The following is a 12,164-nucleotide window of genomic DNA, read 5'->3' as shown; positions in this document are numbered from 1 at the left end:
GCCAGCTCCAGGACTGACCCCACGGCCCCTTCTATGTCAACCTCGGGTCTTTGTCTCAACAGGAAAACCTTTTTTGGTGGCTTCTATGGCTGCTCATTCACGTGTTCCAGCTCAGGCACTCGCCCCGGCTGTGCGTTACCTCGTTGGATTAAATTTGCTCGTATCCTTTTTTTTTTTCCTGTGTATTAAAATATTCTATAAAATCAAGTGACCAAAAATCTATAGCTCTAAGAATACCTGGTTATCTTCTTTTTTTTTTTTTTTTTTTTCCTTGCTGTTTTTCACTTTGTTTCTAAGCACGGTTAAACCTAAACAAAAAGAAATGGAGGAAAATAAAAAGAAAAAAGCAGGAGCGGCGCTGGGGGTGGGGTGGGGGGGAAAGAAAGGAAAAAATCTCTCGGTGAACTCGTCAGGAACCGAAGCTCAGAGCTGGCAGGAGCAGCTCCTGCAGGAGTCCTCACAAATTGGAGGGCAGTTTGGACCTGACGGGCTCCAGATCCCCCGTGAGCACGAGGGACTCTTTCCGCCCGCCCGCAGCCAGGGCGGCCCCGAAGAGCAGCGGGTGAGGCAGAGAACCTGAGGACATCTGGCGCGGCAGCGTCACCCGCCCGGGGATGGAGCTGCAAGGCTTCCCCAGGAGTCCGCTCCCGCCGCCAGGGAAAGGGGAGAAGCTGGAAACAGATTCTCTAGAGGAATGAGGAGAGCTGTGGTGGCCCAGCGTCTGAGCCAGCTCTTGGGGCAGAGAGGGTTGGGACGCAGAAATCAGCTTGATGTCCTGGTTGAGGCGTCCCGGTGGCGCCGTGCCGCGCCCGGGCAGCGGCTGGGCCGGAGGGCTGGCGGGCTGCGGCAGCAGCAGCGAGCCGTGAGAGCCCGAGGCGCCCGCCGGGCCGCTCTGGAAAGTTCTGCTGGCCACCGGGCTCTGACTGGGAGGGCTAAGGCCAGAAGGGGTGTAACAGGGAGAGGCGACGCCGGGCTGCTGCAGCGAGGACGCGGAGGCGAAGGGAGGCCGCTCTTGGTGGAGCTGGGCTATCGTTCCAGTCAGAGATCCTAAAGCACTTGGATGTGTTTGGCACAGCCCCGCGGACGGCCCGCCCGAGGCCTGCGCCAGCTGGCTTAGGCTGGAGGATGGAGAGTTGGAAGAAGGAGGGTGTTGGAAGTGGTTCATTCCCCCCAGGGTCCCGCTGCCCGAGAGCTGCTGGGACTGTCCCCCCTGCAGTGGTCTCGTGGTGGGCTGGAACTGGTTCAGGAGACTGGGGGGGGAGTTTGATGAGAGCTGGGTGAGGGATGTCGATGGGGAGCTGGCTGTGGCTTGCTGGAAGTGCCCAAATCCACCGCTGGAGAGGGCTGGCTGTTGCTGTTGCTGTTGCTGTTGCTGTTGCTGCTGCTGCTGCTGCTGCTGTTGCTGCTGTTGCTGCTGCTGCTGCAGGGGCTGAGCTGCACCTAAGGGTGACCCCGAGGGCGCATTCTGCAGCTGGCTCAGCCCCACCGAGGAGGTGCTGCTCAGCCCCGGCTGGCCAGAGCCCCCCAGAGGGGATCCCACCTGGAACTGGCCCAGGCCGGCGGCGGCCGAGAAGCCGGCGAGCTGCTGGATGTGGAAGGACGAGGACGAGGGGGTCTCTGCGCCCGGCGTGTGCAGCTGGGAGGGGGTGCTGGACGGGGAGCCCACGGCGGAGGGGCCGGCGGACGGGATGAGCGACTGGAATCTCTTCAGCTGCCTGGGGGTCTGGTTGGGCTGCTGGCCCAGGGAGCCCAGCACGGACACGGGGGGCCGGAATATGGCCGTGGGCAGGCGCGGGTGGTGGGTCAGGGCGATGGCCACCGAGGTGGTGGCGGCGGCGGCCTGCAGCGGCGCCTGGATCAGCGGTGTCCAGATGACCGGCGTGGGAGTGGAGGCGGCGGCGGCGGCGGCCTGCACGTTGTGGGCACAGTGAGCCATCTCCCGGTCGTGCTGCACGATCTGCTGGATGATCTCGTTCTCCTGGTAGTTGAACACCCCCGAGTTGAGGTCGTGCTGCACTTTATGCAGTAGGATGGAGTTCTTCTTGCCTGTGGAGAAGGGAGGGAGGGAGGGAGGAGAGAAAGGGTCACTGTGGGGTGGCAGAGCACGGGGGCTTCCAAGGAGCTTCCTGCCCCACTTCCCTTTTCCAACCTGAATGGTTCTGTGGTTCTGTTCTGTGACTTGGTGAGCTCAGCTGGGCCAGGTAAGACCCTCAGGCATTCCTGCAGCTCCTATCCAAACCCGGCTGTGCCCTTGGAGCACCAGCTGGATTCCCAGCCTGCATCCAGGCCTTAACTCAGCTCTTTGCCCTTGCAATGGGCTGGAAAAAGCGGTGGAATGATTTGTCCAGCCTGGGAATGCACCTGGCCCCAGAGGGATGCACTCCTGGGCTGAGGGGACAGAGCCAGCCAGGGCAGGGCAGGGCCTGGCACCAGAGCAATTTCCTTTTGATCCCACCCAGCCAACTCTCAGATCTTTATGATCTGAGGCACATCTAGATGACATCCAGATGGCTATTCGTTTTTTTAGTGCATGATGTAGCTTTTAAATGTGCAGCAGATAAAAGAGCAAGAGTTTAAGGACATGCTTCTTACTCCAGCCAAATGGAAAATCAAACATCTGGCAGGAGAGAGCTGGAATAACACTGGAGAGCAAAGGTGGCACCCCGGTCTCCTAAAAAGCCACTCTGAAACAGCAGAGTCTTGGATAGAACTCGCTGAGCTCCAAATCCACCACCAGAACAAGGTGAAACAGTTCTTGCACACCAATAGAGAGGAAACTGTAAAATAGGAGGGAGATCCCCGTCACTCCCACCATGAGGCTGGGAAGGTAAAACATGTTTAGTTCTTGCTGCAAGGCATGGAAAGCACAGAAAACACCCCCATGAGGAACATCGGTAAGGACAGCACATTCCGAATAGAGGTGATTTCACAGCAGCTCAGGAGGCAGCTCAGGGACAAAGGAAGCTGTTCCCAAGTGTTCCCTTCCCTCACAGGAGGAACAGCAGACAGGGATTTGAGCCGAGCCCGTAAAAGAGGAAGGCACAATCTGACTGTAACTGCAAGAACGTGCTGAAGGTTTTTCCTTCCCTTCCCTGTCTCAAATGAAGGCTTTGTCACCCCACAAAGGACAGAGGGTGGCTCTGAGGGCTCTGGAAATGTTGCCAGAGTTCTGACCCTGGATGTGCAGCCAGGACATGGCTGCTGTGGGGAATAGGATGGGATGCTCAATGCTTTGCTGTTTGATTTGCTAGTACAAATCACTCCCTGCAAAAAAGAAAAAGGCAGAAAGGCTTTTTTTCCCCACTCAGAGCAAGATCCTAGCCTGGAAGGATGCGATCCTGAAGGCAGGGTTTGCAGGCAGGAAAGGCAAGGAAGGCAGGGAAGCAGAGTTTGGAGCTGCTGAAGCCATTCAAGGGGCTGGAAGCGCACGTGTAGGAATTCTCCAATGGTGGTTTGTTGTATGCTGGACTGGAATAGCTCTGGATTCCCCTAAAGGGACAGATCCCAGTCCTTCCCACAGCCAGCCCCAGGGTCACCTTCCAACAGGGTCTGGCAGTGGCTGGCACAGGAGGTCACTGAACATCCTCACAGAGTCATTCCCACCCAGATGTGCTAAAACCACGGGGAATGAGCTCCCACAGAGCTCAGAGACACACAGAGTGAGCAGAGAGGAGAGGAGAGGCTCCAGCCGGCAGGTGAGGGCTCCGGAATTCCGCAGGGATTCAGCTGCAGCGTTCCCAGAGGGACTCGTTCTGCTGCCCTTGTGCAGCTGAAGGGACAAATCCCAGCATGGGCCATGTGCAGCTCCTGCAGCACTGCAAGGTCAGGCTGTGCCTGGGGACACACGCTGGCCTCACAGCAGCGGGCAGAGGTGAAGGGCTGGAGCAGGCAGCGAGGAACAGCTTCCCAGAGCTCCAGAGCAGCCTCACCACACCTCATCCCACTCCTCCAGTGGCCTGGCTGTGCCTCTGGGGTGATCCCTGGGCTGATTCCCAGGAGAAACCAGCCCGGATGGCTCCCAGCCCCAGCTTCCCTGGCACAGACCGTGCTGAGGCTTTCCAAACGTGCCCAACATTTACTGGAAATGGTTTGATCAAAGCTCCTTGGGCTCGTGTTGAGCTGATGAAGTAATACCAGTAAAAAACCTTGAAATGATCCTTTTTGTTGTTTTTTAAACCAGAACACTCCGTTTTCCCTTTGAAATCACACTACACTTCACTGTTTTCCTGAGCCCAGCTTGCCTCTATTAACTGTTTCATTAGGTCACATTTTTCTCTTCTGCTTTGCCAAGAAAATATCAAATTTCTCCTCCAGAACACTGCAGAAGATTACTGAAAATGTTCTTCCAGCCATGGAAGGGGAGAGGAATTTTTCAAAACCATTTTTCAAAATCATAACTGGTTGGCAAACTGAAAAATTAATTGACTTCCCCATTTGAATGATCTGCCTCATTTACATGGTGTTTCCACACGCCAACAGAAACCCTGTGGGTTGCTTCTGGAGAAAACCCTGCTTCCCACCAGCCCCAGACAGGAACAGGCCCTGAATCTTGCTGGGACAAACATTCCCTGGCAGGGCTGCCCGAGACAGACACCGGCATGAGGAGTGGGCCAAGATTGGTGCTGAGATTATTCCTCCTCCTCATGGGATTGAGGAACCAGCTCCCAAGCCCTTTTCCTGCTCTGGATTCCCAGTCCCAGCCCCTGGCCAGGAGGAGGGGGATGCAGCTGATGGGTTTGGCTCATCTGGAAGCTGAGGTGAGGTTCCTGAGCCTTGAAGGTGTTCAGAGCAAAGCTCCTGGTGCTTTGGAGTGGGGTATGTAAAATTATGGAAACGAAGCAAACAGATGTTGCTCCCCTAATTAAGAACTGCAAAGTCAGATTTTCCTCAATTCTAGATAGCACACAAAAGAACAGGGAGAAATGCTCATGTGATTTCATAAAAGGAGCCAGCACTCAACAATAATTCTTCTATCAAACAATCAAAATTAGCTTTCTGTTGTTAAAATTCTGCCCGGACACAGGGGAAATTAGCTGTGACTTTCTGTTCCTTTCTCCTTTCAGTTCTCTCTGAGCCCACTGGCTGCACTTTAAGAATTCAGGTCATTAAACTGCTTTCCGAATTTGCATGCATTTGAAATAATCTCATTTTATTAGGCTGCCTTCTGCCCTGCTGTCAGCATGGCTGCTCCCACCACACGGGCGCTTTTCTCAGGTCTCCACCGATTATTCCCGGCAGCCAGGGCTGGTTTTGGGTCCTGGCTGCACATCCCAGCCCTGCCCTGGGGCTGTGCCTCCCTCGCCAGTGGTTCCTGAGCTGTCTCCTGCAGGAATTCAGCCCCCAGGGGAGGAGCTGCTCCAGCTCCTGCAGTGGTCTCAGGGTCAGTGTGCCCATGGAAATGAGCTGGAACAGGGAATTCAAAATGATTCTTAAGCTCCCGAGTATGGGCTTCTCCCTCTTGGGAAGATGCAGGTGGAGCCCGCTGAGCTGCGTTCCCTGCTGTAGGAAGGTTTCTGCTCAGAATTAAGGAGCCCTTGGCAAAGAGCTCAGCAAAGCCAGCTGGATCAGCTCGAAGAGCATCCTCAGAACACTTCCAAGCCTGCTCTGGAAACTCGGAGTGACATCCCTGAGAGGTTGGCTGTGAAAATCCATGGATGTGTGAGCTTTGACACCTGCCAGGGCAGCTCTCCCTGCATCCCGTCCTTCCCTTTCTCCCTTGCTGGATCCTCTTCACTCTGGGGCTACCTTTGAAATGCACAATTCCTCTCTTCCCTAGGGGAAGTTTTCCCTCCCTGTACAGCTCAGGCCTCTCTCTGACTGCTCCCCCTCTTCCATAACCTGAATTATCCCCCAGAAGGGTGGGATCCCTGTGCACAGCCAGAGCACAGCCCCGCTGCTGCAGGTCCAGCACACACGGAATAATGATAGCTGATCAGTCTCAGCACAGCTACACTCCAGATAAATGAAGCTCTTCCCTCCCACTCCTCACACAGAGCTTTGCAGAATGAAAATTTTTAAAAAAATAATTTTAAAAAATGGAATATCTAGAGCTGGGGAAGCTGTGACTCTCCATGGAGGGGTGAGTGGCATTCCCAAGGCTGGGACACCCTCGGGGCTCCTGGCTCTCACTCATCACTGCAGACTGAAGCCAGAGGTGCCCTCTCCTCGAGTGGGACCAGTGCCAAGGTCCCTGCAGGCCCCCAAAGCCCTGCTGGAGCTGACAGCTGTGACAGGACCTGCTCTGGGACACTCTGAACACGTTGGCACTGTCAGCTCTGAAGTCTGCAGACAGCTCCTGGAGTGCCTTCAAGGCAGGGAGAAGCCCCCAAGAGGAGAGGTGTCACTGGTGAGCAGCTCCTTCTTCATATGATTAAAAAGAGGGCTGAAAATGATTTCTAAAGGTGCTGGAAGGGTAAAATGTTACTTGAGCAGGTGTTTTATCTGGATGCAGACAGCAAAGAGCTTTGGGGACAGCAAAGAGCAAGGTCATGGTCAGAGATGGGGCTCCTGAGAGCTCCTCAGCACCCCACACTGCTCCTCCTGGGGGGGCTGGGCTGTCCCCCTCTGGAGTGACAGGAGAAATGGCACTTTGTGCAGGTGAGCAGGGCTGCCAGGGCCCCTGCACTAAGCTGAACTGACATTCCCCCATGGCTGCTGAGTTACTGACCCCTTTCCTCAGGCTAAACACAAGATGCCCTGAGTCTGGGCCTTGGCCAGAAGGAAAATTCAGATACTCAGTTCCTGCTCAAGTCCAAGCTGCCACCCTGGGCTAGGTGTGACTCACCTGAGCCATCTCAGGAGAAACAAACCACACAAAAAGGAGAGACAAACCACACAAAAAGGAGAGCCTTTTTCTCTCTGCTGAGCAAACCCAGATCCCCATGCTGTGCTGCTGAAGGGAGAGGGTTTCCAGCCACAGAAATGCACAAGTGGCACTTGAACTTTGATTCCTCATGGACTGTGGGAAATGGAGAAATAGAAACTTCCACAAATGCTGAAGGGTTCAAGCTGCAGCCTTGGAAAGAGCTTGGGTTAATGTAATTATAAAGGTACACGGACACTAAGTACAAAAATTATAAACTTACATTCCTATAGTTGTAAGAATATGCCTTAAGTAAGTAAGAAATTAAAATAGTGAGAAGTTTAAACTCTAATAATGTGACTTATAGGGTAGGTTAAGGATCCAGAAGCCATAATAGAAGTGTGTGTGGGTACATGAGCTGTCAGTTTATTAGCTAAGAGACAGAGGCAGTATGGCAGAATTAGTCAAAGGTGAGAGGTTATGAAGTAGAAACAAGTTTTGTGTCAATTGTCTGTTGGAACAAAATGTTATATATTGGTGTGTGAGGAAGAAACCCGTGACTACCTTGAGCTATGGCTGACTTGTTGCTCCTCTCCAAATCTCACACCTTCAGACTGATCTTATTATCTTATCTGGCTACTTGAGCAATAAATCAATGACAAGAGCAAGCTGGTCCCATCCCTCGTGTTTCATCTTGACAACAGGCAGCTCCATTTGTGGTTATTCATGTGATGACAGTGGACACCACACAAGGAGCACCTGTGTTTCCTCTCAGGATTTGGGTGAGAAACCCCACCTGTGCCAAGGGCTGGGAATTTGAAGGGAAGCTGTGTCCCAAATCCCACACGCTCTGCACGCCTGGGCCACAGGCACTTGTCTCCTGGCACCACTGGGTCAGCAGCCTCCAATAAGAACTGCTTCTGTATCTCTGTATTTACCTCCTGATGGCCAGCCCATCCTGCTCCTCTCAGCTGTGCAGATCTGTGGGGTTACTCTGTCCATTGAACAAACCTGGCCCTCCATTTGGTTCAAGTGTAAAGCTGAGCATGCCTTGCTGGAGTTATTTGTTCAGTGTCATCTATTCCCAAGGGAGCAGCCCCAGAACATCCACGCTCCCCCTTTGTGAGTGTCACTGTCCCTGTGGAAGGGATGAGGATCTGAGGCTGGGAGCAAAGGCAGCACAAGGACGAGCAGGGGATCCATGGCAGAGCTTGGCACCGCTCCCAGCCGCTCTCCTCCCTGCCTCACCTGGCCCAGCACAGCCCAGCCCAAGGGATCACTCAGGACTACACAAGCAGGGCTGCAAACCCAGCAGCTTCTCAGCAGCACAAGGGTGGTCACGAGAAGTTTGGGAACAGCTATTTTTGTGGCTTGTTTATAGACAAAGCTTTTAAAATGTCCACTGCTGTAGTATGTTGAACAGACACTCTCATACTGCAATAATATCATAAATTACATTTAGAGGCTGGAATTGTGTTGTTTTGGCTTTTCTTTGTTTTTTTTAGCATCTGCAGTGCCTGGAGGAAACTCAAGGCATCTTTAATCCTCTACTTTACTGGGATCCCTGTATCAAAACATGTGCAAGTGGCATTCAAAGGAAACGCATTTCAAACCATGCGGCAAAAAATTCCTGAAGAAAATGAAAACAAGAAAAAAGAAAAGAAGAAACAAGAAAAAAACTCTGGCTCCTAGGAGGCTTTCAGCTCTCAGCAGTGACCTTGCTGTGGGTGGGGAGGACCTGGTGGCAGGCATTTCTGGGATGTATCAGAGCACATGGAGCAGTGGAACAGCATCATCCCCGCTGCTCCTGGGCCCTGGTCTGACAGCATTCACCACCTGTGCTGGGCTGACTTTCAATGAGCATTTAAGTGGTGGTGTTTTACAAGTGAAAATACTTGTGGAAATCTAATTTTAAGCTCCAGTGGTCACTGAAAGAAGCCAGTTTCAAAGGCAGGCAGGAAGAGAATGGTGTGACTTATGTAACGGGGCACGGCAAACTGGGGCGCTTCCAGACAGAGAATTACTCACTGCAGAAAGCACAGCACCACTGCAACTCACAAACACCACACACAGCTTCACAGCCTGGGCAGGAGCAAGCAAGAGGGCTGATTTCATCAGGGTGAAAATGATCATTAATCTGTGATCAGCCCAGTTTCTTTGAGTGGCAACCTTCCAACGAGCCTGCGGAGTGTCACGTGTGTGATATTCTGCAGGTTAAGGAGTTCTCAGAGCCAGGCAGGGCCACAGATCTTTGTAGCATCCCAGCCTCTGTCAAGTGATGGAGATGAACCCTTTCCTGCCTAATCCAGGCAGGACACCAGCATCAATTCCCAGGAAGAGAAGTTCAAGGATAGCCTTCAGCTCTTTGCCTGACAGCTCTGTGCACAGCCCACGTTTCTGCAGGAAGCCACGGGAGCACAGGCTGGGGGGCTCTGGCTCCTCTCCTCCCCTCCCCTGTGCCCACCCACTGCTTCCAAACTGCTCAGCTCTGCCGTGGGAGTGCCCATCAAGCCTCCATCAACCAATCCTGCTCCTGTCATTGCATGGGCTGAGCCCCTTCCTGCTTGTTTTGTTACCCACAACTCTTAGACCACGCTTTCCAAGTGCCCCAGTGGCCAGAAATCCCATAAACATCTCTCTCCATGGGGCTGGATGGGCTGAGAGTCTCCTCCCTGCTCCCTCAATGAACAGGGGGAATACTGGATGGATCTTATCCTGGTCCCAGAAGAGTGGCAGGGCCCTCTGAACCATCTCCTGTCCTTGCTGTGGCAGCGAGCGGCACAAGGACAGAAGTGAGTGGCACCTGGGCAGAAGGGAGCCAGTGAATGCACCAGTGACTTGGAAAGAGGCTTCCATTTCCTTCCTCCTTGTGCACAGATCCAGAACTGGATGGGACAGGAGCAAAAATGGTCCAGCTTCTGTTCATCCCTGTTTTTCAAGAACTGCTGCTGCTCAACTTCAGTCCTCCAGATCTGATTCCTGCACTTCCAGAGAGTCTCAGCAGAATGTAGGAACCTTGAATTCCTTCAGAAGTCACAGGCTGGTACACAACTACTGCACTGCTCCTTCTGTGTTGTGCACATTCCAGAGGAAGGGAAGAAATGCCTTATTTACAAACAGGGAATTCCATGGGATCTGCCAGCTCCAGCAGGGGCTCTGTGGGGCAGTTCCAGCCGAGGAGAGCTGGGCACCACAAAGGGCTGTGGAGGAGCCATTTCCCGACAGCTGAGGTGCAGGGTTAAGGGAACAGGCAGCTCTCGAGGGGCATTGCCAGGGCAAGCAGGGCACAGCAGATGGGAGCCGGGGCTGTGGCAGAGCCCTGCAGCAAAGGGCCTGTTGTTCCACTTGCTCTGTGTCACCTTGTGACCTTATGCTGACATTTGCAGCTGTCTGTGGAAGGCGAGTTCTCCCTGGGGAAGAAGCACGTGAGGTTCTCTGTGCTGGCTCAGAATTTTCCATGGATTTCAGTTCTGTGTGCAGGGGCACGGAGCACAGGACAGGAAGCACAGGATGCTCTGCCCACCTGATCCCACAGTCCCAGAGAGCACCAGGCTGGAAAGCTGAGTAGCACTGAGCACCCAGACCTGCAGAACTTTAGATAAAGCCAAGCTGGCCCATCCCTGCACTGATTTTACATTTTCTCTGTGGTTTCTACAGCCTCATTGAAATAACCCAAGTGTTGGGCCTACTGCCACTTCCACCAGGGCCTCACTAGCCTGGGCTTTGCTAAACTGTGTCCTCAGCCCAGAGCCTTTTTCTCAGGGGTTGCACTCCTGATTTTCAGCAGGTAATGAGATGACAGAATCAAATGCTCCTGGCAGAAGAAGCCCCAGAGGCACTGCACCTCTTGCTGGGATGCCAGCTTAGTCCCTACCCCCCTCACCTCATCATCCTCCTGGCCCTCTGCACTGTGCTCAGAGCTCCACTGAGCTTTCCATGTGGAAAGCAGTGGGAATGCAAGCACTGTGAAGGGATGGATAAGGAGCTAAAGGAGTTAGACTGGGACCCCAAAATGCTCCTCAGCTCTGCAGCCTTCTTGGATGACCTTGCACAAGTCACTTCATCCCTCTCTGTTCAACACCTCTGGCTGTGACCAAGGAATGTTATGCTGGTCTTTAGCTGGGGAGGAGACTCCTGGACAAGGATCTTTGCAGCACAGGTTGTGTCTCTCACAGGACTGGGATGGGTCGACATGAGCTGTTACAATCACAGGATCCCAGAACAGTTTGGGTCGGAATGGAGCCCAAAGCTGATCTAGTCCAGGCCCCTTGCCATGGTCAAGGACACTTTCCAATATCCCAGGGTGCTCCAAGCCCCAATGTCCAACCTGGCCTTGGGCACTGCCAGGGATCCAGGGGCAGCAACAGCTGCTCTGGGCACCTGTGCCAGGGCCTCACCTCCCTCACAGGGAAGGATTTCTCCCTAATATTCAACCTCAACTTACTTACCTCCAGTAGGTTTAGATTGGGGTCCTTGAGGGAGCTGAAGCTGGAAAGGAGGGCCAGGCTGGGATCTCCTTCACTTCCCAACTCCAGCACAGAACTGAGCACCAAGCCTGGGCAAGAGCTGCCAAGGCAGCGGCCAAGGAAGGAAACTCCCCCCTGTACTCACCAATCCTGTCCAGCCTGTCCAGAGCCACGGTCTCAAAGGCTCTCCTCATCATGGGGTACTCCTCCAGAACCTCGTTGAAGTTGTCCACGGACAGGGAGTAGAGGCGGCAGTAGGTGTCGGCGCGCACGCTGGCCGTGCGCCGGCCGCGCGTCAGCAGGCAGATCTCTGCAAACAGAGAGAGGCTGAGACAGCCCATGGACACCACCAGCACCCTGCAGCCCTCCCTGCACTGCCCTCCCACAGAAACCCAGCCACAGTCAATGTTCCAACATTTCAAAGTACCAGGGGCTCGCTTGGGGCAGCTGCCACTCACGGCTGCCCTCGGAGCTCTGCGGGTCCAGCCAGGCAGCCAAGGCTTGTTCTGGGGGTTATCAAAGGCAGCACTGTGTGCTCACACTGGAGGAGTTGTGTTTCTCCAGCTCCTTGTGGGCACTGTGGAGCAGAAGGTCGAGCCGTGCTCTCATTGAAGCCAATTCTCTCTAGATTTGTAGAGAGGCTCTGTGCTGATGTGTGCCTTTGGTGCCCGGCTGTAATTTTGATCCCTGTACCTGGGACATTTGTCTTTCCACAGTTTGCAAAGGTTTCCATGTCAGTGCCACAAGCACTGTCAGTGGCACCTCCCAGCTCTGGGTGTATTTACAGAGCTGTCATGGAGCTCAGCTGGCTACACAACACAAAGCCCTGCATTCAACCACAGCTCCCTCAACACTCAGCAGAGAGCTCCCAAATCCTGCTTTTGCACTGCTTATGG

General features: G+C 53.8%; 1 protein-coding gene across 1 annotated transcript in view; it reads right to left on the bottom strand.

The window, feature by feature from the left end:
- Window positions 1–457: 457 nt before the first annotated feature.
- Window positions 458–12,164, bottom strand: part of HCN4 (hyperpolarization activated cyclic nucleotide gated potassium channel 4) — a 91,155-nt gene continuing 79,448 nt past the window's right edge. The window contains exons 7-8 of the mRNA XM_058847054.1: window positions 11,414–11,578; window positions 458–2,046 (exon numbers count right to left, since the gene is read on the bottom strand). Of these exons, the coding sequence (XP_058703037.1) occupies window positions 458–2,046; window positions 11,414–11,578 (1,754 nt within the window). The remainder of the gene's footprint in view (window positions 2,047–11,413; window positions 11,579–12,164) is intronic.

Source organism: Poecile atricapillus, chromosome 11 (genome assembly GCF_030490865.1).
Source record: "Poecile atricapillus isolate bPoeAtr1 chromosome 11, bPoeAtr1.hap1, whole genome shotgun sequence".
NCBI classification, from domain to species: Eukaryota; Metazoa; Chordata; class Aves; order Passeriformes; family Paridae; genus Poecile; species Poecile atricapillus.
Note: the sequence above shows the minus strand (reverse complement) of the source record. Positions and strands in the feature narration are given on the sequence as shown.